Genomic DNA, 25,293 nt, shown 5'->3' with positions numbered 1-25,293 from the left:
TTATTTTGTTATTGAATTTATTATTAGAATATAGTACAAAAGAGGTTGCAATTTTCCAGTTTTCCAGCTTTGGCTCACGTCTCCTCCCTCCCACTTAAACATTTCTCACCCCTGAATCATCGTATTGAAGCATTCAGTGAGCAGCATATGTGCAGGCAAAAATACAGGAACTCTGGGATGTAACTGGATCAAGTTGCTCAGCGTCATTCTGGCATTTCACGAGCAGCTCGAGCAGAAAAAGAGACTTCATGCTCTCATTGCAATTGATTTACATCTTGATTCAAACTCCCTTTGTGTGTGCAGGACATCTGGCAGGCCTCTGTTGCAGAGTGTTTTGGTATATCTGTACGTGTTACATTTTGATTCATGGGTGAAAAGCTAACAAGCATATGCAATCTTGCAAATGCAGTGTTGCAAGCATGAGTGCAGCATGTGCTGCGGAAGCTAGGTCTGCCTATACCTACACAACAGGGAGCTCCCTGAGAGTCACTCACAGAGTCAGTCACGTGTGACCTGAAATAAAAACTGAGTTAGCATGACGGGAACAATGAGGAAGCCTAAAAATCTCTGCCTTCCTCGCTGACAGTTGAAGCTGAATCACCTGGCGAGGACTTTGAAGTTAAAGTTATTGAGCGCAGCATTAGCTGTGATGCTACCAGCCGCTACAAGCACTGTCCTCGTCCTCTAACGTCATGTTTGTCCACGCCCCGAGGCCAGTGTACCGAGGGATTACAGAGATGTCGCTCAGAGACGGGCCAAAGGTTTGCTGCCAGCTGGAGTGTGTCACATTCAAACAAGCATTTTTCTATAAATGCAGGTGTATTTGGTATCCATTTACTCATGCATAGAAGCACAGGATGAATAGTGTTTTGCTGAAAAGGGGTTATTAAATCTCTGTGAACCTTTTTGTATTCTGAGGCTGCAGGCTGAGGACAGCTGACCCAAATTCTTGCAGAACTGACCGAAGTTTTATTTTTATTTTTTTTATCCCTGTGCTGCAAACTAAAAAAAATTTAAGTAAAAAAACTCCTAAAACCTGAAGTTCCTCTAACATCCAGCAGAGGCTCCAGCAGTGATAATAAACGTGCAAAAATAATTTGCATTATTAGGGCTGTGGTCTCTTTGACTGACGGGTGGCTGGTGACACAAGTGGCTATAGCTGCTAGCTGCCCGCTAGGCTTCACCTCAGCTAGCTGGAGTTCCTGAACTGGACCTGTGGACCACATTTGTGCTGTTGGAGCTCTTGCTAATAGTTTTTACATTAAATCGCAGCTTCCACAGGTCCAGTAAACATCAGAACAAAAGCTAAGCAGGCTTTATGCTTTTTGACTTCGAGGTCTGCAGCTGGTTTTTGTGGTTCACTGAAGTCCAAATCAACAGGAAACCTAGTTGCCAGTTTGTGGCCTCTAGAGCTCTGACCTCAGCTTCTTTCATCTCATACGGAATGAACTGGACTCGAACTGGAACCTCATCTTCTGCCTCCAGTGCTCACTAACACTCCTGGAGCCATGTCGGAGCACAGGCTGTCATAGCTTAAATCAAACAGACTTTTAGGATGTGCTGACATCCTCGCTGACTTTTACTTGGAGAAAGAGCTGTCCTTAAAATCCTTTGACAACAAAGAATCAAAGAAATATCGTGTACTAGCTTATATAGATTAGAAAAACGGCGTAAGCGGAGGGAGATCATGTTACCTGGAACCTGTTCCTCTTTGGAACATGACCCACCTTGTCTTACTGTTAACAAATGAACCTCCTATTAGTAATATGAGGGTGAAACCACTCGTGCCTTGACAGGATGAAAGTGACTCATGACTGTTCTCGCTTAAATTCTCCAACACGGATGTTTTAGACCGCAGCGCTGTGTCCGTTTCAGGCGAGAAGAATCGAGGAAGCTTCGTGCTTTAATGCAGAAATGCAAATAAAACATTGTCGTGCGTGTTTTGAGAAAAAGCATCTCGTTGTGGAACACTTCATTATGTGTTTGTTTGTTGACAAGGCCAGGCAAGTCAGGAATGTGCCCACTTCATTAGCATTTTGCAACAGCAAATTCCTCAAATGGCTGCAGGCTGTTGATGATTCAAAAAGTGATATGATGCGATTGTGTCTTTTATATACTTGATATACACAAAGCACTCACCAAGATGTATGATATTTTTCTTACTCTTAACAAATTTACGTGAAAAAGAGTCCAAAACCTGAGACCTACTTTTATATGAAATCTGTCTCGGGTAGCACATTCTCAGTCTCAGAGCCTCCCGCTGCTGAATTATTACGTTTATCGAGACGGGAATGATACACGGTGTAAAGGATGGATGTAGCCAATGTGATTTCACCCTCGAGCTTTGAAGCCTTAATGTGTTTTGGCCGTTGCCATGTTGGCTTTTTGGAGCCAGTAGTGACTGTATGTGGATGACAGGGTGGAGTGCCAAGGCTCCACCGACCTTGTTATCAAGCTGAGTCCACAGACTCAGTGGGAATATCACACAGACACAGATACCTGCTAATTACCCCTCAGTCGCATACAAACAAAAATTCTCAAACTTTTTTCTCATTGGCATTTCTGAAATAGTTCTCAGAAATCTGCGATGTCTGAATTAAAAAGCAAGTGAAACTAGGCCACGTTCAGAAAAGAAGAGACGTAAAAACGTGATGCGAATCCTGCGAAAAAGGAACGAGCGGCCTCTGACGCAGAAACAGCTCTGTTTGTCCTCGTGTGGTTTTGACAGGCGTCCTGGATGGCTGAGTGAAAACAGGCGGTGGGGAGGGCTTTAGCCATGATTCCCACATCTGCACTAATGACAGGAACACATTTTCTAACGTTCCCACCTGTCCCTCCCAGCAGGGCTTGTTTGCTCTGTCATAAAAGGACTCAATGACGCTCAGTGGGGCCTCTTTTGCTGCACTTATGACCCCCTCCTCTGTCTGCAGCTCCCACACCTCTTTTGGTTGGAGACACAGAGACTTGTATTTTCCCGGCCTGTTCCTGTGTGTCTAGGAAGCTTCTCCCAGCAGCTGCAGACACTCAAACACGCTGATTCAGCAAACTGTCAGCCGCGGTTTCCCTCGCCGTGTCTGATAATCACCTGTCACACAGTTCAGAGGCCGACTGAGCTCAGGCGGATGCGGCGGAAGCATCTGATTGGCTGTGAGTGACCCCTCCTCCCACTGATGAGTCAGTGTTGTGCTCTGAGTGTAAGGTGACCCAAATTGCTCATTTCCAACTGTAGAGCGGCTTTGGATGACAAAATAGTGGTTTTGTCTTTCAACAGTAAATTCCACTGATCCTGTAATGTGACACAGGTGCTTCCCGTATCTCCCAGCCATGCTGAAGGTGATGCCCTCCCCTTATGAGCTCCTCTATGCTTCTGTCTCCTGTTGGTTATTTTGAGTTTATGGGCCTCCAGTTTTTTGCATTTAGGCCTCTAGCGTTTTCCTGTTCTGTCAGTATCAGTACCGACAGCTCCAGTTTCTGTGAGAAAACGATCGGGTCCGGACGCCCCAGCCTTTGCCTGGTGGCAGCGGGGATGGGCTCCAGCCCCCACCCCCATGACATTGAAGTGGAGAGCGGAATGAAATGGAGGTTCTTTAATGTCTTCTGAAAGTTTATATAGATGTTAAACAATGCAACAAAAATGGATGCCGGTTTTTATTTAGACAAACAGAAGAAAGTCCTGACCTCCATGTAGGAGGCGACCTTTGCAAAGCTCCTCGATGGAATCTCTGTTGTGCTGAAGGCGGCTCGTTCTCTGCTTCAGACGTTTATCACGTGATTCATCGCTCGCTCTGTCCCTGTTTGACATCTGTATCAGTCTTTATTCAGGTCGGCTTCACCTCAGCACTGCATCACACCGCCATCATCATCATCATCATCATCATCATCATCATCATCTTTTTTTTAGCTGTTTGTTGTAATTTTTTATAGCGACATAAACAAACATTGAGTGACCCTCAAAAACAAAAACAGCAGAATCAACATCAAGAGCTGTAAAATACAATGTGTTTTCTGCTGTTACTACTCAGGGACACCCGCCCCCATCCCCAACCGCCACAACACACACACACACAAAAAAACTCCCAACTCTGTTTGTTTATGTGTAACCTGCACTCTCACTTCCTGCTAACAGCACCTGTATTTGGTGTGTGTGTGTGTGTTTGTATTTGCAGGTGTTATCAGCACTGTCTCAGCTTTGGATCGAGAGGATAAACCAGAGCACAGTATTGAGGTGAGACTCTGATAAACAACATTTTCTCTTCCCGTCAGATCGATGCAGAAACAGGAACACAAATCCGGCTCTGCTGTGAATCCCCGACGTTCCCATAAATCCAGAATACACAGCAGTGCTCGCTGCTTTACTGACATGGGTAACGTGCACCAAATGTGACGTCAGTGTGGAAGCTGCTCGTTTTTTATTGCTATAATTTTAGTGATTGTTCAGTCGATCGCTGACCTGTGAGTCAGGAAATAGCACAACGCCCCACACATAACGATTTTTTTGAGGAACTTTTCAGACGAACAAACAAAAGTGAAAAAGTTTTTTTTGCCCCGTCCGAATGTGTTGTGATCATTATTATTTATTTATTTCCAATACTTTTTTTTTTTTTAAAAAGGCCAGTAGTTCATCTTTTAGTGCGTCTCTGTTGGTTTGTGTTGTTGGCTCATGTTAAACATATATATGGTATAAAAAAGATATATATGGTTAAAAAAAATGCATGGCATAAATGAACCATGTAACTAAGAGTGCATGAGGCTGAGAGCATGAAAACTGGAATTCTTCCTCTGGGAAACAAGCTTTACTTCAGTTGGAAGCTCCACTTTAAAACTTCTACAGAAATGGGAATCAGTGCACAGTCATTACATTTAATTATGTTGTTGTTATGTGGACAATCTGAGGTGTTTAATAAGATAAAAGCAGAAAGAAAAGGCATGTGACTGGTAACATTTAGCTGCTGGTTCAGATATTTCAACAACAGAAAATCAAACCACATTTCTTGCTACCGACTAAAAGAAATGTATCTCAGCTCCTTGGAAATTAATCTTCCTTAACTGGTGTGACATTTCAGGACAGACCCAAAGTTTCAGAGATTTGAGCCGTCCATATGAGACCATTTTTATTTTTTATATTATCTATTCAATTCAGTTTTATTTATAGAGCTCCAAATTACAACAACAGCCTTCTCAGGCTTCTCCATTTTTTTATGATACTACAGAGAAAACAACAACAGGCAGATAACCCCCCTATGAGCAAGCGCTTTGGCGACAGCGGGAAGGAAAAACTCCCTTTTAACAGGAAGAAACCTCTGGCACAACCAGGCTCAGGGAGGGTCAGACGGGTTGGGTGTGAGGGAAGGAAGGTGGGTCAGACGGACAAAGACAAGCTGAGGAAGAGAGCCAGAGATGAATAATAACTAATGATTAAATACAGACAGGTGCATGACCACGTGGAGAACATCTCCACCCCCAACCTCCCCCACTCCAAATAAAGGAACACTCGTAGCAGCTGCACAAAAATACCCCCGCCTCCAGCACTCTTCGCCGTAGCTTTAAAACCCCAAGAAATTAATTTAGTACTTTAAAATTAAGTCAAAGTAAATATAAAGATCAATCGTGCTTTTATTATTCTGATGTTGACCCTCCAACTCTTCTTCACCTTCAGGTTATCGTGTCAGATAACGGATCTCCGGCTCTGAGCTCCACCGCCACCGTTGTGATCCAGGTTCTAGATGCCAACGACAACCCTCCCAAGTTCATGGAAAAACGTTTCGACGTCAAGCTGCCTGAACGGCGTCACGACAGTGGCAAACAGGAAGTCTGCAGGATACTGGCTCAGGATAACGATGAGGGCCCGAACGCGGCAGTAACCTACAGTCTGCAGGAAAACGTGGACGAGCAGTTTGAGATCGACCCAGTGACGGGCGTGGTCACATCGCACGGTGACTTCTTGCCCGAAAGCTACAATATTCTCACGGTAGGTGCTGCAGAAATTTTCACCACAGCAAGTTTACCTGTCCCGTCAACGTTTCATACGGCTGATGAATCTGAAGCCGTTACACACCTGTTCTTAACCCAGCGTTTACTCATTGGACGAATTTACTGCGTTTACGATTTTGGATCAAGCTCAATTTTTCAGATGTTTTGTGATGCAAACAGATCTGACCAATCAGACCACTGCATTTGGCAACAAGTGCACTCACAATACGGAAATAGTAAAATAATTGTAGGTTACCTCTGCTCCGGCTCAGTCGGCTCTCTGAACGGATTCTTCTGTTTCCTCAGATGTGCTTCCACCTCTGACTTCCTTAAGTCAGGACGTCAGGATCTCATCATCGCTTTTTTTCACCGTCGTTTTTTAAGGATTTTTTTTAAACACACTTGTGGTTTGTGTCCCCAAAATTTGGAATTTCGTGTCTTTTTTATTTTTCAGAATGCGCTCGTTGTGCAACACCTTCAGTCTGTCAGCATCTATGTGTTGATCCTGACTTAGTCAGAGCGCCCCCTAGAGGCAAAATGACATAAGCAGTATGTGATTGTTATTGTATGTGGCACGACTGTTACCATAGTTACCATAGGTAACCAGTGAGTCCAGGCCTTCAGCTGTTAGTTCATCTGACGCGGTGACATGACACCGTCATTTTTGGTGAATCTGAAGAAAACATCTGGACGTGAGCTGGAAGTGTTTGCAGTTACCTGCTGGACTGGATGTGCAGGTGTAGGCGCCGTGTCACAGCTTCCTGTTTAGTTTCTCTGTTTATTCCAGGTTAAAGCTACAGACCAGGGCAGCCCGTCCTATTCATCCACCGCTCGACTCAACATCGAGTGGATCGCCCTCCCGCCTGCCTCTGCGGAACCAATTGTGTTCGTCGAGCCACACATCAACTTCGCTGTCATAGAAACAGACCGCGTCGCTCAGATGGTGGGCGTCATCTTGACGGAGCCGCATCGGGAGAAGTGGTTCGATATCGTGGGTGAGTGGAACCACACACACACACACACACACTCTGAGGTTTGACCTTTGATGGAAGCCGAGCGTCACACAAATGGCTGTAATGACCTCGAAAGGAAGACAAATGATGGGGAGAAGTGCTGCTCGCATTCACGCCTGCAGAGCGCCCACTTCCACAAAGAAAACAAATTAGAGGAATCACCTGCATCAGAGCTGGCTGAGCTCACAGTAATGACTCAGAGTTTCTCCGTCTCTGCTCCTCCCGCTAAACTCTGCGGCCAAGGAAATGGTATTTGACGTTCACCATATTTCCACTTAGCCCAGAGTGCTGACTCGCAGAGGGCGGCTCACAGCTAACAGGGTCTCATCATTTTACAATCAATCCTCATGAGTTTCCAGATGAGCTGAAGAAGTGTGATTTTCTAAAGGTCAGCCAATGATAATGCAGCCCGCGCAGGACGAGAGCACCGGAGGAGGGAAATATTTAGATGTTGGTGATTTATGTAATTTTCCTAAATGTGCCTGCTCGGCTTCAGCCAGACATGCCCCAGAAGTGTGTTGGCTTCACTGAAAGGCCGACATTCCCGCGCGACATAACTCGACCTACGTGAGCAGAAAAGTGAACGAATGGGCTCATCTCTTAAAACCTGACTCAAGAGATCCAGTCATGACGTTTATTACTACAGTCACGTTATTGCAATAAAGAACAACATTTGATTGATAACACTGACTGAGGCACAGTGATCTGGTCCCAGAGCAGTGACCTGTGTTCGCTCAGCGAGATGAGAGACCCCGGAGCGAGGCATCTGTGGGATAATGTTTTCAGCTTCTCCCACTTCTCTTGATCGCCGATGTTCAGGGTTTATTTCATCGATCAATACAAAGATTGCATAAATGATTCCAGCAGGTGGCGAGGTGTCAGCTGTTGGCATGACTTTTATCTCGTGTGTGTCTTTGTCAGATGTTTGTGATGACGCTGCAGCTGGATGTCATCACCAGGGGGCAGTGTTAGAGATGGTGTGGGGTCAGGTTTACGTCGTCGGTCCTTCAGCTGAGCTGCTGCAGTGAGGACAGAAGTCAGAATGTAGAAAGATGTTCCTGGTGATTAAATCAAACAAAGTCTGTGCTTCTCAGTTTCCCCCCTCGTTTTGTGCTGGACTTCCACCAATCAGCAGCTTACTTTCAATTCAACCTGTGTGTTTTCTGTTTAAAAAATCCCAGAAGTTAGATGTGACTCAGTAGGACAGATTCATTCTCCCTTTTCTGATTCGTCAGTCATATAATCAGTGAATAAACGTGAAATTATGCTGTTACATACTGACATTTGCCTGGCGGCAGCTCAGGCTTCTGTGTGTGCGCAAGTGAAAATCTGCTTTCAGAAAACAGGTAGAAAAACTAGCAGCGGATAAATAATGCAAAAGGCCGGCGCTGCCTGAAGAGGGGGAAAGGATGGAGGAGAGGAAAAAAAGGTCTTGGTGTCAGCGGTATCAGCAGGACGTTTCTCTCTGTGAGCAGGACACAGCAGAGCTCCTCTCATCACCTGCCAGATCTCCACTGCAGGGACAACTGGCCTTCCCTCCTCTGCCTCCTCCCTCCTCTCAGGAGGCCGCCACGGACAGCTTTACAGAAATCCATGAGAGGCATGACATCACATTCAAGTGGAAGTCATCGCTGGCTGTTCCCTTTGAGGCTTGCAGGAAAACACATCAGGGTTTTGCCAAGTGTTTCCTGCCAGGCAGGGCGACGCGTGCAGAGAAAGACTGAGCTTCCTCCTGCTCGGCTGGCTGCGCCGAGCTCGGTCCGAGCCAGAGCCCGGGCGTGACCCTGAGGAGGCGCTCGGGTCTGCTCAGTCTCACATTTATTGTGATGGAGGAGCTTGTACGCACAAGTTAAAATAGTCAGAGTCATTTTGGCTAAAAAAAACTGATGATCTTTATAATCTTCACCCTGTGCCTCCTCCTCCTCCTCCTGTGTTTGCAGGGTTCCATCTTCTTCTCTTATTTCACTGTTTGGCACATGGGTGCTGTTATGTGATGGGACTCTCTCACACAGATATCATCAGGTATTCATTCCTCCGATTTGCCCCCCCCCCCCGGTCAGATGTCTATCGCCGCACTGTGTTAAGGGCCAAGTGGAAACGGCACGGCAGCAGCGGGATGTTGGATAGCAGGCGAGGAATGCAGCCCGGTTGTTTGTGGATGGATGTGGCGCCCTGCAGCTTCACCGGGCGCTGATCTGAGATCTGGGTCCTGGATCGGGTCCCAGCCGGGTGCAGTTAGGATGAGGCTTGAGCTTCTGTTCAGACAGAGCAGTGTATAAAATGTTTATCCTGAAAGGTGACATTTAACCCAAGACACGTTTCACTGATCAGGCTTAGGAGGAATGAAAAAAGAAAACCACATATGCAGTAAAAATCCAGTCATGTCGGGTTAGAGGTTAAAGGTGTGCTCACACAGCTGTTAGCGGCTTATTGTCGATGCTTTTGCAGGATTTTCACTTTCCGAGCTCAAAGTCTGAAATAAATCATGCACATGTGATTTACTACTTTGCTCCTGATGTGGTTTTAAGCTTTAAGCTACGAATGTTTTTTTTTTTTTTCGAGTATCAGACATCATCAGAGCAAGCTCAGGCCTTGCTCTGTCCTGCAGACCTTCACCCTGAGCCCCACGTGTTTCTGAGTACGGCTGATAATTTGGGCTGAAGTTGATGTGCGGCGTGGGCGGGAGGACGTGTCTGCAGGAGGTTGTTTTACAGCAAGCAGAGCACTGTGCGCAGAGATGAAGGAAACTGTAGAGCACAAACAGCTCAGCAGTTCTCTGCAGGATCACGTCAGGGATACAAACTGAGACGTTTGCAGCAGTGAGATTACATTAGTTTAAAGTCTGAATATGAACGTTAATAAAGACGTACAGCCAGCAGAGCGACAGCTTCATTTAGTGACAGTAACATCGGCAACACGCAGCTCGTTCTGGTCTTAAAACACCTGATTTTAATGCGTGTTGATGTTCATGAATGGAGGAACTCCTCACTGATGCCTTTGCTTCAGCGGCCTGCTGCTCACAGTCACGTGTTGGTGAGCTGTTGAGCTTTAACTCTGCCGATAACGACGCTTCTCTCGCTGCGTGTTTGCGCGCTCCTGTAAGTCATGAATCTGATTTGCTGTATGTCTGCGGCGCCGCAGGAGTGAAGACAGTCCATCTTCGTTTTCTGACCCTCGGCCAGTGATTCAAGGCGTGCAGCAGGAGATGAGAGAAAATGAGCTTTTCCTGGTGGGGTAGCTGACCTGACCCCCTCTGCGGCGGCTCGGCCAGGTCAGGAGAACAAGGAAGCTGGCGGCCAAGTTGAGAAATGAAAACTTCCAGGTTTGTGCCTGGGAACAGTTCGACGGGGAAAGCGCAGCAGGACGTCTGTTGCCGGTCATGTTAACTCTTCCTCCTCGATTCGCCCTAAACAGGTGGAGGCTGCAGCTCTGCCGCAGTGCCCACAGGCAGGCATTACTCAGACATTTATATGGTGATGTAGGGATGACACATCAACTACCACTGAGGCCCTGCAGGACGTTCAGAAGCAGGCTTACCTGTCCAACACTTCACACCTGAAACAAAGGAAAGGAAGACACGCAGAGACATTCGCATGTCAGGTGTTAAATCTTTGCTTTCTGAACAGAGAGGCAGGGCAGATGTAAGAAGCTCAGGTGTTACTCACCTGTCTGACATGCGACCTAGAATGCACTTGTGAAGTTTCAGCGCTGGATTTTTCTCCTCTACGTCACAGACATGAAACTGCTTCAATTCGTTTAGACTGATGGATCCATCGGTCTGAACAAGAGCAGATTTAGTCTTTAGTTTGGTCTTGGAGGGCGTGGGGTGGGATTTGGGAGGTCTGCAGTACTAATGAGATATGAGGGCTCAAAATCCTAGAAAAAAAGCTTGGCCTTCTGGCCACTGGCACCTTGACCTGGTCGACATTCACAGGTTGTGTAGACGGAGATAAATTCCTGAGATGAAGCTTTTTTTCTTCTGTGGGTCATTTTTTTCTTAAAGAAGCCTCCAGTGTCCGCAGGGATCATATCATTTTTTTCCCTGGAGACGATCAGTAAAGTGAATTGCTTTTTGCATCGCGTCGTGCTGAAAGGAAGGCCGGCGCAGGCCTGCCTTTAAAGACTTTCTGTCACTGTGGCGGTGAGTCCGCTGCCATCATCAGTGACCCGATTATCTATCGATCAGGAACAGACGCCAATGAGAGACTGTGTGTGTGCGATGAAGAAGTAAAAAAGAACAAGAGGACATCGAAGGCTTAGTGCAAAAATAACACAGAGCACTGCCTCGGTCATCGTTTTACACAGTAATATCAGTGTGCGTACGTGCGTGCGTGCGTGCGTGCGTGCATGTGAAACGAGGATATCTTAATAAACACCATCTGGCTGAGCAGGCATGAGGCTTACCTTCCTCACGTACATCCACAGAACCTGCTGAGAAAGAGAGACAGAGAAGGAAGGAAGGATAAAAGGGAGGAAGTGTATGAAAAGAGCAATAAACAGATGGTGGGAGGGGCTCAGTGAGCAAATGCACAGGTACATCACTGTACGTGTCATAGTTCAGTGATTTGTGACAAAAAAGTCAAGAAAACTCATTGGATAACTGCGGACAATGGGATTCAGGTGCACAGATTAGAAGGACAAACACGCTAAAGTGTCCTCTTCACCGCAGAGTAACCATCAATGCTACAGCTCATAAGGTTCATACAGAGTTAAAACCTTAAATATCTGGTCTGTGTTCCTCTGTAAAATCAAAAGATAAAGATGGGACTGAAGTGCAGTTTAGTAGCTTTTCACTCCAACTCACAGAATGAGGCCCCAAAAGACATTAATACCAGTGAAGAACGCTGTCGTTAGGCTGAAAAAGGGCAAAATAAAACTCCTGGAGATATTCGAACTGAACGGTGTTGGTGTGAAAGCGGTCCAGTCTGAGAGGAATTTTATTCCCTTCAGCCTATTGTCAATGGCTACGTGTCTGTGACATCGAACACCAGGAGGAAGAGAGATGAAGGCTAAAGGACAGACGCCCCCTTACTGTTCTCGTGGTGCATGAAAAGATGGAAAGCTGTGATTGGTCACAGCTGTAGTGTGCCATATATCCGTGTCATGTTCCAGTAATAATCAGCTGATTGTGTCCTTTTTACCCTGGGAGGGTGTTGCCATTGCCCGCGGGGTGGATGGGTGGAGGTACACCTACTAAAAGTCTTTTTGATGGCTTTGAAGTTTTCGGACAAGTTTTCTGAAAGTCTTGTGGACACGATATCTCAAGAAATAGGTGACCTAGTGTTTTCAGATTTGGCTGTAGCTCATTAGGTGCAGCAATGCGTCAGTTCATTGGTGCTTCCAACCCTGGCTGCTTCAGTTTGCCTGCCAAAGTATCCTGGGGCGAGATTGTGAACCCTGAGTTGTGTGTGAGTGTTAGACAGAAAGAACTTGTGCTTGTGTGAATGAGGCAAGCTTGGAGTGCTGCGGTGGAGTAGAGAAGCACATAAGAACCCTCCTTTTACTGTTTACCGAACCAGAGGTGATACTACAAAGTAATCAACTGGGAATACTGGGAATGGTGTTATTTGAGCACCACATTATTATTCTAGCTTCGTGATTATGATGAGGAAATGGTTTCACAATCCTATCTTTGTTATAAACAGACACACAGTGTTTCAGCCTCTAATCCTTTATCTGTAAGTGAGACTGAACTCTGTGGATCACATTTCATGCCTCAGACTGTGAGCCACTGCAGCACATCCAGCTGTTTTCCGGCGTGAACGCGAGAGCAGACAAACCAGTTTCTGCTCTGTTTGAACTTGAAACAAGCTTCAGTTTAAGCAAAGCAAAGGTCACCATCGAAGGGAAGCGATGCATCGGAGAGGTTCACACGAGCAATCGTTGCTTTAACATCGAACTGCATGCTCCTCCACAAATCCAACATCTACCACTGCTGTTGACAGGAAACAAACAGAGATCTCGGACAAGTGGTGCAGACAGGTGAGTGGCTCAGTGGGCCAATAAGAAGCCGTCACAGAGTTGTGCTGTGGACTCTGGTATGAGTCTCTGTGTCCCGTCTTACCAGTGCAAGAGTGTCTGACACACATTTGTTTCAAATAGAAAGTCATGTGACCGGCTCTGCACGCTGCCTCAGTGTGGGTCACATGATGTCATCATAATGGTGATATCATAATGGTTCATAACTGGCTGTATGCGTAATTACATGTAAATGAATAGCAGCAGCACCAACCCTGAATGCCCCCCCCCCCCCTCTAGAAATCATTGTTAACACAGATTACAAAGTGAATCTGTGTTAACGATGCCAACCAGCATCACCGTGGCACCCCGTCACAATCAGCCTGACTGGTAATAACTCAAACCTGTCCCCCCCTCGTCTCTCAGGTGGGGATGAGGAAAAAGACTTTGACATCCAGAAGAACACTGGGAGGCTCTCCATCGCCCGCCAGCTCGATGCGGCGCGGCGCTCCATCTACAACCTGACGGTGCGGGTCACCGACGGGCACCACAGCGCCATCACACAGGTTAGGAACACGAGCGTCTTCTTCTTCACTAACAAACAGATGTTTCAGCGCGCAGATAACAGCAGCACTTAGTGTTGGTGTGTGGACACAGGAGATGAGGTGGTGAATAAAATAAAAGTTGTTCCACTCATTACCAACGGCTGGAGGGCAGAATTCGATTGTTTTTACCTGTCTGTGTTTGAAACAAGTGACGAGCTTTGTCTTTTCTGTTTACTGCTATTAGATATTTATATATTTTGATGTTTAACGTCAGGAAATCCTGAGACTATATCTGCCTCACCGCACTCACATCACACATTTGGAAGCTGTTTGTGAGAAACAGATAACAATGCCAGCTAATTATTAGGCTCAGTTAGGCCTACAAAGTTTTTAGTTTCATTATAATTATAAAAGTATACTGTTAAAAAGTTACACTTTGAAACACATCAGATCTCAACAACTCCTGCTGAATATCTGTACAGAGGAACCACATCGATCAGCTTACAGAATTCACCCCAAACATCATATGTGGGTGTTTTTGGGGGTTGTCTCCTTGTTGCCCCTGGTCTTAATTTCATTAACACCCAGTTTAACAGCCCCCTCTGATACCTGCTGCTGTACTTTGTGAGGAACATGCCACTTTAGGCTGATACTGAATTAACAGTTTGGGTCTGCCGTTTATTTAAAGGGCCAGTTCGTCTCATTTAGTCTTCTAAAAATAATCCTTGTCTGTTAAGGAGGCACTTCACACACATGGAGTCAGGGCTGACTCACAGTGACAGTAACTCACAGCTGTTTTTCATTTAATGAGACAAATAAAGGACTGAGACAACGAGCCACTTTTCATGTGAATTTATAGATTTCTGTGTTTGTGAAGCCACAGTTGGCTACCACTTGTTTAGTCGAACTTAAACAAATACATCAAAGCGTCCAAACGTCATTTTCTCCCCGTTTCTGACATCAGAGGAAACAAACGGCGTGTCTGATGGCAGCACGCTGTGGCAGCAACACATACAAACATCCTACAACTCCGGTTGTGCCTTCATTTTCAAGTCTCAGGGTTGCTGTAGAATCTAACTCAAGATCCTGCGGGCAGTCACAGATCAGCCGTTTTGAAGCTTGACCTTTCACATTTGATGTTGTTCATGCTGAGAATCCATTTTCTCAAACCCTGTGTGTCCCAACTGCAGGTCTACGTCCAGGTGCTGAACATCAATGAGCATCGGCCCGTCTTCCTGGAGCCGCTGTACGAGGTGAGAGAAAGAGCTGGCTGAGTTTTGGTTAATATCAGAAGTGAGGAGACAGGAGCCAGAAAGCAATATAAATTATGTGTAAAGATCATAAACAGCGTTTCAGGAGTGCAGCGAGACGAAGAAAGCAGATTTTGAACTTTTTGCTGCTGAGCTAAGCTAAGAGCTAACAGGTGTAGTGAAAGACTCGCTCGGCCACAGAGGTGTCCTGAGCCCGCACTGAAGTAAACAGCAGTGCTGTGCTGGAAGACATCACGAGATGAGAATAGATTCAAACATACTGAAACCAGTTAGCGTTTGGAGTCCTGATGATGACGTCAGAAAGTGACGTGAACATTTTGAAATGTGTTTAAAATACTTATTCTGTGAGTTTGGATGAAATTTCATCCAATCTGTGGATACAGGATGTTACAGTGATGGCCCAACTTGCATTTACTTTACATTTTATTTTAGTGTGTTTAAAAAACTCTCACTGCGCTGAATATTTGTTCCTACTGACTAAAATGTCAGGCTTCTCTGGATTTGCTCGAAACTGGTTATGAAGTCTCACAGTAAAATGTTTTGGAAGTCCTCTTTCTCTCAGTTGTTTGTCGGTCACAGTAATCAGCCTCCAAATGTTCTCTGTGGGTTTAAGGTGAGGGTTCCTGAGGACACCTCCCCGTGGAAGGACATCCTGCAGATCAGTGCTCAGGACGGCGACACCAACAGCAAGCTGGTTTACTCCATCCACAGCAGCGTCCACCCAGACAGCACCAAGCTCTTCCACCTGGACCCGAAGAGCGGAGTGCTGGTGATGACGGAGGAGCTGGACTACGAGAAGATCGCCGTTCATACGCTCACCGTCATGGTATTGAAAACTGCTGATTTATTACCACAAACGTGTTTATGGAAGAAGAAACACAGATTGTGTTTCCCATAATGTCCAACAGCGTGAACTTTGAATGCTGATGTTAATTAGAATAATAAGATGAAAAATAATCTCTTCGTCTGATCAGTACAGTAAAGTAAGACTTTTATTTGTCTTTATTCAACTCTTCAGTTTCTTTGTTCCTCCAGCAGTTCATTATCTCCTCGCTCGTCCTCAGGTGCGTGACCAGGGGATACCAGTGAAGAGGAACTTTGCAAAGGTGGTGGTTCACGTGGAGGACTGCAACGACCACTCGCCAGCTTTCCTCAGCCCCCGCTATGAGGTCGGTGTCTCTAACCTGGCCCCCGCGGGCACTGAGGTCCTCCGGGTCAAGGCCCTAGACAAGGACATGGGAAGCAACGCCCACATCAGCTACTCGCTGCACTCTGGTGAGCAGGCCTCTCTTTTTATTCATGGTGCTCCCTTTTCTCATTTTGAAAGCTGGAAGCGTCTGAGTGTCAGACACTTGAAGCGAAAGGTTTAAGGGCACAGCGATGATATCCGAGAGAGCGTGTCGGTGCCTTCACAGCTGCGATTCCTCCTCTTCGATCTTTTCTTACCTCACAGCTGAAGCCGGCTCTCGGCCTGCTCTGTAGGTTTTTTCCTGATGCTTATCGTGTGTGTTCAGAGCGGTTATGAAAATGCGTGATGGAGCATGGCGCTCGACCCAAGTTGTCGCAGTGGAATGCTTTATGCCTGCTAGCTGTTTCAGACAGCAGAGAACATCCATCTTTACAATTGTTCAGTCTCAGATTCAGCTTTCAACACTTCTTTTGCCTTTAAAAAAATGGGCACTGGGCAAGATAAATGTCTCCCAGAGGAGCTTCTCCTGCTTAAATCACTGCAGCAGAACCAAGAAAATCCCACTTTAATTCAAATTCTTTGAAAATCTTCCTAAAAGTAGATCATGGAAACAAACAAAAGTAATTTCACATTGAATACTTTAGCTGTTGTTCGCCCACCTGTTTTTGAAACAGAGGAGTTTATATGAGAGAAATGTGTTCAATATCTTGATATCTAGATTGATAACAGTCTTAAATTTGTTAAACCTGAATGGCTTTTCCTTTTTTCCTGAGTTTCTAATAATGATCATTTGGATCTGATTACATCGTGGTCGTCTCAGGCAAACTGCTCTGTTTAAGAGGAACAGCCAATCAGAAGAAAACTTTCTTAAAGAGGAAGGGGCTAAAAGATCTTGTTTCAGACAGAGGATGAACTGTTTCAGATAAAGAAGCATCATTTTGAAAGCTCAGTAATAAAAGGCATGGAGCTGATTTGATTTCTTGGATTGCCAACAATGAAAGGTATTTTTGAGGTATTTTACCAGTGGGATATTTTATTTGTGTCATACGTCCTTTTCTGTGTCCCTGCAGGTAACATCGACAACGTTTTCAACATAGATCCAGACCTGGGATCCGTAAGCGTCTCCAAATCTTTGGATCTGCAGCCTCAGGACCTGTTCCACCTGACTGTGAAGGCCACAGATCAGGGTTTCCCTCAGCGCAGCGACCTCTGCTCTGTCCACATCCACGTCCGGGTCTCTGAACAAACCTCGCCCACTTTCCCCTCAGATGATTACCTGACGGAGATCAGCGAGCTGAGCGCCGTTGGTACTCCCGTTGTCACCGTGTCAGCCTCGAGCCCAGCTGCGGTGCATTATGATATAGAAAGTGGTAACCGGAACGGAACATTTTACATCAACTCCTACACGGGGTTGATTTCCACACAGGGGCGCCTCGATTATGAGACCTGCGATTCGTACAAGCTGAGAGTTACAGCTTCCACCACAGCTGGAGCCATGTCCAGGACGGTCGTTCACATCTACGTGGTTGATGAGAATGATAACGCTCCTGTGTTTGAGCAGAGGGACTACCAGGGGCAAATAGGTGAGTCCGCTCACATAAACAGCATGGTGATGGGAGAAAGAAACACCCCCCTGGTCATTCGGGCCTCAGATTCAGATAGAGATTCAAATTCCTTGCTTACTTATCAAATCCTCGAACCAGAGGCCCTGAAAGTCTTTAGAATAGACTCGAGTATGGGCACCATCTCCTTAATTTCACCGCTGGACTTTGAAGCCAAGGCTGAGTATCACTTCACGGTACAGGTGAAGGACTCAGGGGAGCCATCGCTGTACGCGGCAGAGCCGGCCAAGGTCACTGTTCGCATCCTGGACCTGAATGACTGCCCACCACAATTCACTGCCTCTGCGTACGAGTCATCCATCATCCTCCCAGCTGTCAGAGATGCACAGGTGGTGCGCATCACAGCTCATGATGCTGACTCAGCGGTGTCATACAGCATCACCGAGGGAAATCTTCATAATGCCTTTTCAATTCACCCCAATACCGGACTCATCACTGTGAACAATGTGTCTGACTTCAGGCCGTTTTATCAGCTGCGTGTCAAAGCCTTTGACGGCCTCTACAGAGATTTAGCTACTGTCAACGTAAGCGTAACAAACCTAACAGAGAGTGACCTCAGATTTGAGCACAAAGCCTATTCAACGAGCGTTTCTGAAAACATAAAGACTGTCAAAACTTTAGCAGTGCTCAAAGTCACAGGATGCTTTTTAAACGAACCTCTTTTATACTCTGTCCTAAACCCTGCAGGCAGGTTCACAATCTGCCCAACTGCAGGCCTACTCGAAACCACAGGAGTCCCTTTTGACCGGGAAGAACAAGACGTTTATGACGTTGTGGTTAAAGTGCAGGACATGAGAACCCCACCGAGAACAGCCATCACCAAGGTGAAGGTTTTCATAGATGATGTCAATGACAACTCGCCACAGTTTTTAAACTTGCCTTTTTCAATGATGATTTCCGAAGACGCTGAACCAGGAGATGTTTTGTATCAAGTGACCGCCATCGACAGAGATCTGGGAGAAAACGGAGCCATCATGTACACTCTGGAGGAAGACTACGGCCTCTTCAGAATAGATCCAGACATTGGCGACGTGTCCCTTCAAAGACCTCTGGATTTTAATGCCCTGAATAAGTACGTACTAACGGTGTCAGCTATAGATGAGGGCGAGCCCAGTCACAGCACCATGGCTCAGCTCAGCATTCAGGTGAGGAATCGAACCAATCCAGTCTTCCAGACTCTTCTGTATCCGCTAAAAGTCCCTGAAGATGTGCCCCCATTCACCACCATCCTGCACGTCCAGGCAAGGAACCCCGAGGGTTACAGGCTCATCTACAATCTTGAAGAGGAAAACGCTTCAAAACACTTTCACATTGATTTCAAAACTGGCGTGCTGACTGTCACCAACCCCCTCGACTATGAGAGCCAGACCATGCATGTGCTGACAGTCAGAGCTACTGACTCAGTGACCGGAGCTTTCTCAGAGGCCTCGATTGAAATAGAAGTGGAGGATGTCAATGATAATGCCCCGGTTTTCTCTAAGCTAATGCACAATGTGAATATCGCGGAGGGGCTCCCAGTTGACACCTCTGTGATCAAGCTTTCTGCCTCTGATAAAGACTCTGGTAGAAATAAAGATTTGACCTTCCAGATGGTGAAAACACATGGGGATGAGAGTGATTTCTTTGAAATAAACCCTCAGACTGGGTTGATTGTTACAAAACAGGTGCTGGATTATGAAAGCAGGAAACATTTTAATTTAAAAATCAAAGCCACAGACAATGGGACCATCCCTCTCAGCAGCGAGACTTTTGTGACTATAAATGTCACCGATGTCAACGATAACCCTCCGGACTTTGACAGCTCCCGGTATAAAGCCACACTTGATGAAATGGCAAAGTGTGGCCACATTGTCATCAAAATCCAGGCTTCAGACCCCGACACTGGTGACCTGAATAACCTTAACTACAAAATCCTCTCAGGGAATGAAGGCCGGTACTTCAATATAAACGAATCCTCGGGGATCATCTCCTTTTCTAATGTCTGCAGGAGGAATCTGGATCCTCACTATAACCTGACTGTGGCGGTGTCTGATGGCGTCTTTCAGAAAACTGCCCCCGTCAGTATCGATATGATAAACAGCAACAGGCACAATCCATACTTCAAGCAGAGCGTCTATGAAGCAGAGCTGGCTGAAAATGCAGAGGCGGGAACTCGCGTGATCCGGCTAGCTGCCATCGACCCAGATGACGGGCCGTACGGTAGCGTTGACTACACCATCATAAACAAACTTGCTGATGAGAAATTTGCAATCAGCAAAGATGGGCAGATTGTCACAACTCAGCCACTGGACAGAGAAAACCCCTCCCAGAGGGTCATAGCAATCAAAGTCATGGCTAAAGATGGAGGCGGTAAAGTGGCGTTTTGCACTGTCAAGATTATCCTTACAGACGAGAATGATAACGTACCTCAGTTCAAAGCATCTGAATACCAGGTTTCAATCCAGTCGACAGTTAATAAAGGCTCCCCAGTCATTCAAATCATGGCTTATGACGCAGATGATGGCAAAAATGCAGACGTCACCTACCTGGTGGATGAAGCGGAAGAAGTGACCGAAGACATTATTGAGATAAACCCTTTCACCGGAGTTGTGAGTGTCAAAGAGAGCCTTGTGGGCATGGAGAACAAGATCTTCAACTTTAAAGTCAAGGCTCGTGATGGCAGCCTTCCTTTTTATAACTCCACAGTCCCCGTCCAGGTGAAGGTTGTCCCGCCAGAGGTTCCTCTTCCAAAGTTCTCCGAGCCGCTTTACACCTTCTCGGCTGCAGAGGACATTCCCATAGGGACGGAAATTGGCGCTGTGAGGGCGGACTCCGACATGCCCCTCATTTACAGCCTGGTGAATGGGAACACCGTTGAAAGCAACAAAGACAAAGTGTTCAGCTTGGACCAGGAAAGTGGAACTTTGTTGTTGCAGAAGAGCATTGACCACGAAAAGACAAAGTGGTACCAGATAGACGTGATCGCTCAGGGGAATCACAACGGGACGGACGTGGCATCTTTGGTTTCTGTCAGCATCCAAGTCCAGGATGTCAACGACAACCAGCCAGTGTTTGATGCAAGTCCATACAGAGCTTTCCTGGCTGAAAACATGCCTGCTGGAACCATTGTTATTCAGGTGAGACACAGGAAGCTTCATTTGATACCCGTCATGGTTTAAGCAAAGTGTGTGTAAAAGTCTGAACTGTTATACACACTGAAAAATCCACTATAAACTCGCCCATCCACTCTAGTTACATGACTGCAGTGTATTATATGTTCTGTCTGAGAAAGGACTGTTTCCTCTGATATCCTTGGGTAAACAGGGAGTTTCCAGCAGGGATTTTCCTTACCTGTTTTTGAAGCAGCTCAACATTAGGTTGCTGAGGATGGTCTTACACCCAACGAAGCTGCTTTAGGCGGAAATATTTACCGAAGGTTCAGGAAAGTTAGACTCTGCTTTCAGTGCAACAACTGCATCAATGCACGTATGAATATATTCCACACATGTAGCAATTAAAATTTAATACTCCTTCTTCCAGCTGCTCTCACAGCGGATCATTTTCAGATTTAATACTATTCATCTTTTTAAACTAGCCCTTTCAATACATTATTGAAAAATGTAAATGAAACATCACCTGTAATTTTTGGGCGTAGAGCAGACTGAGTAGAAATGGTTTTTAAAGCCACTGGAGTCGAGACAAAGCCGAGGCTTTGTTCTCAATTTTTACAGAGGATGACATTTAGGCACGGATGTAAGACTATCACACTTTGGATACCTTGGGTTAGCTTACTTTCCCAGGACTTCTACAGTGTGGAAATCCAAATAATACACCATGTGCTGGAGCAACTGCCCCCTCTAAGAAACAACCAGGACAGGAGTTTGTGAGAATCAAAGTTCCTTAAACTGTTCAACACACAAATGAATCCATGATGTGTTTAGGCTGGTTCATAAGTTCAGAGAAAAGCAGTTGGTGCTTCAAATATAACACATACAATATAGTAAACATGGAGTATTTTTCTACTGGCAGTGCCAAAAAATGCACATTAGCATAGATTCAGATCCCTGCTAATCAGTGCTCATTACATCCAAATAAAATGCTAGAATTTCACTGTGCACCAAACCTGGAGCTCAGACAGAGTACAGTAACCTCCCCACAGACATACCATTGGTCAGATAATGTCATTAAAAAGGCTCCAACAGCACAAAGTCCAGAGGTCCAGAGGTCCAGTTCAGGCAGACAGCTAGCTGCTACAACTGCGTGTGTCACCTGTCAGTCAAAGGGGGTGTCCAAATTCACAGGTTGCATGAGGCCGCATTTGTACGCCGATTACCTCACAGTGACGCGACGAAGACTGTCCAAATTTGTAGACTCCTCCAAATGCGGCCGACAAATGCGTCGTCCTTTTCCCCAGATTTGAGGATGGATCGGGTGTATCCATAGACTGCATCCTCCTGAGGCTGGGTCCTCAGGAGGATGCAGCCTATGAATTTGGACACGACTAAAGAGGCCATGCCCCTAATAATGCAGACAGTAAGCCTTAATGCAATTTAAACAGGTCAGTTATAGAATAATTCTCCCCCCGTGTTGTGGTGGGAGAAATTATCTATAGAGACCAATATAGTTTGAGCATCAGACTGTAAACGTGTTTATTCCAACATGGGAGTCTGTGGGACTGACTCTCTGCTGGATCATCTGCTGGATGCCAGAGAATCTGCAGGTTTTGGCACTTCTGGTGTCAGTTTTTCTCGGTTGCCTCAAAAGAAGCTGATTTGGAGTTTTCAGAAGCTGTGATGACAGGTAAACTCAGTGCATACCACTGAAAAAGCTGAATTATAGATGTTTCTGTTTATTTAAGCATTAGCTTAGCTTAGTGAAATCCTGCAGCAGTGCGTGAGCTAAAGAAACACCTGGATTCTGCAACAGCATCCCATGTTCAGATACAGTCTCAGCACAACTCTCTGCACGTATCCACCTTTAGGTAACGGCCAACGACCCGGACACAGACACCAATGGTGTGGTGACCTACACCTTGGAGCCGCTGCCCGATGACACTGCGTTGGACATTACTGAGGTGTTCTCCATCGACGGGGAGAGCGGCTGGATCACCACGCTGCGGGAGACCGACTGCGAGGCGACCAGGGTGTACAGGTTCAACGTGGTCGCCACTGACCATGGCGGCAACGCAAAACTGTCATCCAGCGTCCTGGTGGAGGTGATGGTGACGGACGAGAACGACAACCCGCCAAAGTTCACAGAGGAAGTGTACCGCGGCTCGGTGGTGGAGAACAGCACTCCCTACGAACCCATTGTCTACATGACGACCACGGACGCTGATGTGTCGCTGGAGAACCGCCTCATCACGTGTTACATCACAGGTGTGTTCATGGGTGTGTGTGTTTGTAGATTTGAGCCTGTTTGTTTTGCTCTTGCGTGTCTGGGCATTACGTTTGTGTGCGTGTGTCAGCGCTGTTGTTTTGTCCGTGTTTGCGTGTTTATCAGCGTCCCGTCGAAAGAGTGGCCGCTCTGTTACGAAGACGTTAATGAGGTGAAATGAGTTATGTGTTAATCACCCCCAGCAGAGCGTCAATATTATTGAGCCTCAGATTAATCGCACTGCACTGCCAGCTAACGAGGGGAGAATACCAACAGGTTGCCCTGCAGCTAACAACAAAACAAAGCCTCGAATTAATGCAAATCCTGTTTTCCCCCAGACAGTTAAACCGTTCTAAAGGAGCTCTCTGTCACACTGCGGTTTTCCTAACAGACGAGTATTTGCTTTGGAATAATTTATAATAGAAGGTTTGTCTGATGCTGACATTTGCTCTGCTCTAAGAAGCGAAAACAGAAACAAAGCCTGCCCACCTCTGCTGTGATTGATGGGAGGATTTTACTCCCATCACCATAAGACGATTTTCTATTCTGTTTGTTTTTACCTCCTATATTTAATTCCTTTAACTTTGCAATTACACAAACATTCACATTGTTGTTCTGGGGGCTGTTTGAGACACGTCACGCTGTAAAAATGCTAATCTGGGTCCCAGTGAAGGCAGCAAAAGCCATAAAGAACGTCCTGTGTAATGAGGACGTGACTTCAGCGTCCTCAGCAGCAGACTGCAGACTCTCAGCTTTAGTTCAAGCAGGTTAACTAAATACTAACTGTTCAGGAGTGACAGAGTTCCTCCCCCTTTATTGTAAAATCATTTTAAATGTTAGGAGTTTTTTCCCCCTGCAGTCTCTCTCATGAACACCTCAAAGAATACCCCATTTCTCTGTGTTGAGATGCTCTCAGGTTGCTTTTGCAGTTTACTTTGGGTAATTATCATCTGCTCTGCTGTGAAGCTGTGCAGAGGTCTGTGCACGTCACACTTCATCCTGCTGTTTCTATTAGCAGTGACATCATCATAAATCACCAGAGAGCCAGCTCCACTGCAGCCATACAGGCTCAGGCCATAACACCGCCTCCGCCATGTTAGACAGAGGATTTGGATGCATGCACTTTTCTCTCCATCATTCTGCTTCATCTTCATCCTGTTTTCATCTGTCCAAAGAGTTTTACCAGTACTAAATAATAAAAATAAAAAATATATAATGAAAGGAAGAACGATATAGAGCAAACTTTTCTTCACTTCTGTTTCTTTAAAAAAAAGTGACAAAAATATGAGGTGGTGCTGAATTCCTGCCAAAATAGTGCACGGATTATTTTCCAAATACAGAAACAAAAACATCAGAAGATTAATTTAAACTCTTTATTAGTCAGCTGTGTGGAGACAGAGCAAGGCGGTTGTTTCTCAAATCCATAACATGAAGTCTAACACTTTTATCTTCAGACTGAAACGCTGACCCATAAACATCAGGAAAAAGTTTTCAGAGCAGAGTGTGTCTGTGTTTTTAGGTTCTGTCTGTAAAAGTGTTGCTACTCTCACATTATCATATATTTAATATTTTGGGGGATTGCTCTGAGTATTTGATGCCTGAGTGACTGAGTTATAGATACTTAATATTGATGCAGAACATTTAAAAACAACAAGCTGACCCGAGGTGCCTTCAAGTCACAGCAGAGGGTATAACAATAAACAGGACTCGGATAAAATATATTAAAAAATAAAACTTAAATGAGAACAACAGATTAAAAATGCAGCAGGACGTATTAGACTGAAGTAAGAGTGAAGACTGAGAGGTGAGGACAGCTGAGGTCAAACAGCGTAAAAACACGATTAAAATAAAAAGACTGGAAAAGAAATAAAAGGAATCAAATCAGAAATGAAATAAATATTCAAACTTCAGCTACAGGGAGTCAGGAAAGAATTAAAAGTTGATTTTCCTTCACACCAAACTAGGGCTGCCACGATTAGTCAACTAGTCACGATTACGTCGGCTATCAAAATCGTCGACGACTAATTTAATAGTCGACGCGTCGTTTGAAGCTTTCTAAGATCCCAAAAGACGCAGGAATAAGTAGTAGGATTTAAGAGTGTAATAACGGACTGAAACAGAAGATGGCAGCACTGCATGTACAAGGATGCCAGCTGCTGTTAAACCCCGAAGAAGAAGAAACTGTGTCCCAGAATTCATTGCGCAGCCCAGCTCAGTTTCCAACAGTGGCGGCAGCTACTTAGTTTTAATGTTACTTTTATTATTCTTTCTGGGTCACAAAATAAACGTTTAACATATTTTCAGGCGAGAATGTAACTGTGTAAACCTCAAATATCTGCTCAGTTTATCAAGACACCACATATTTTCAAA

At 45.6% G+C, this 25,293-nt stretch overlaps 1 protein-coding gene across 1 annotated transcript in view; it reads left to right on the top strand.

Moving 5' to 3' along the window:
* Positions 1 to 25,293, top strand: part of fat2 (FAT atypical cadherin 2) — an 80,760-nt gene that overhangs the window by 6,526 nt on the left and 48,941 nt on the right. The window contains exons 3-11 of the mRNA XM_063488809.1: positions 4,167 to 4,225; positions 5,657 to 5,968; positions 6,758 to 6,965; positions 13,368 to 13,507; positions 14,677 to 14,739; positions 15,371 to 15,583; positions 15,822 to 16,032; positions 17,017 to 20,684; positions 22,529 to 22,925. Coding sequence (XP_063344879.1) covers positions 4,167 to 4,225; positions 5,657 to 5,968; positions 6,758 to 6,965; positions 13,368 to 13,507; positions 14,677 to 14,739; positions 15,371 to 15,583; positions 15,822 to 16,032; positions 17,017 to 20,684; positions 22,529 to 22,925 — 5,271 coding nt within the window. The remainder of the gene's footprint in view (positions 1 to 4,166; positions 4,226 to 5,656; positions 5,969 to 6,757; positions 6,966 to 13,367; positions 13,508 to 14,676; positions 14,740 to 15,370; positions 15,584 to 15,821; positions 16,033 to 17,016; positions 20,685 to 22,528; positions 22,926 to 25,293) is intronic.

The sequence above is a fragment of the Pelmatolapia mariae genome, linkage group LG2 (genome assembly GCF_036321145.2).
Source record: "Pelmatolapia mariae isolate MD_Pm_ZW linkage group LG2, Pm_UMD_F_2, whole genome shotgun sequence".
NCBI classification, from domain to species: domain Eukaryota; kingdom Metazoa; phylum Chordata; class Actinopteri; order Cichliformes; family Cichlidae; genus Pelmatolapia; species Pelmatolapia mariae.
The sequence above is the reverse complement of the archived record's forward strand: the minus strand, read 5'-3'. Positions and strand labels throughout refer to the sequence as shown.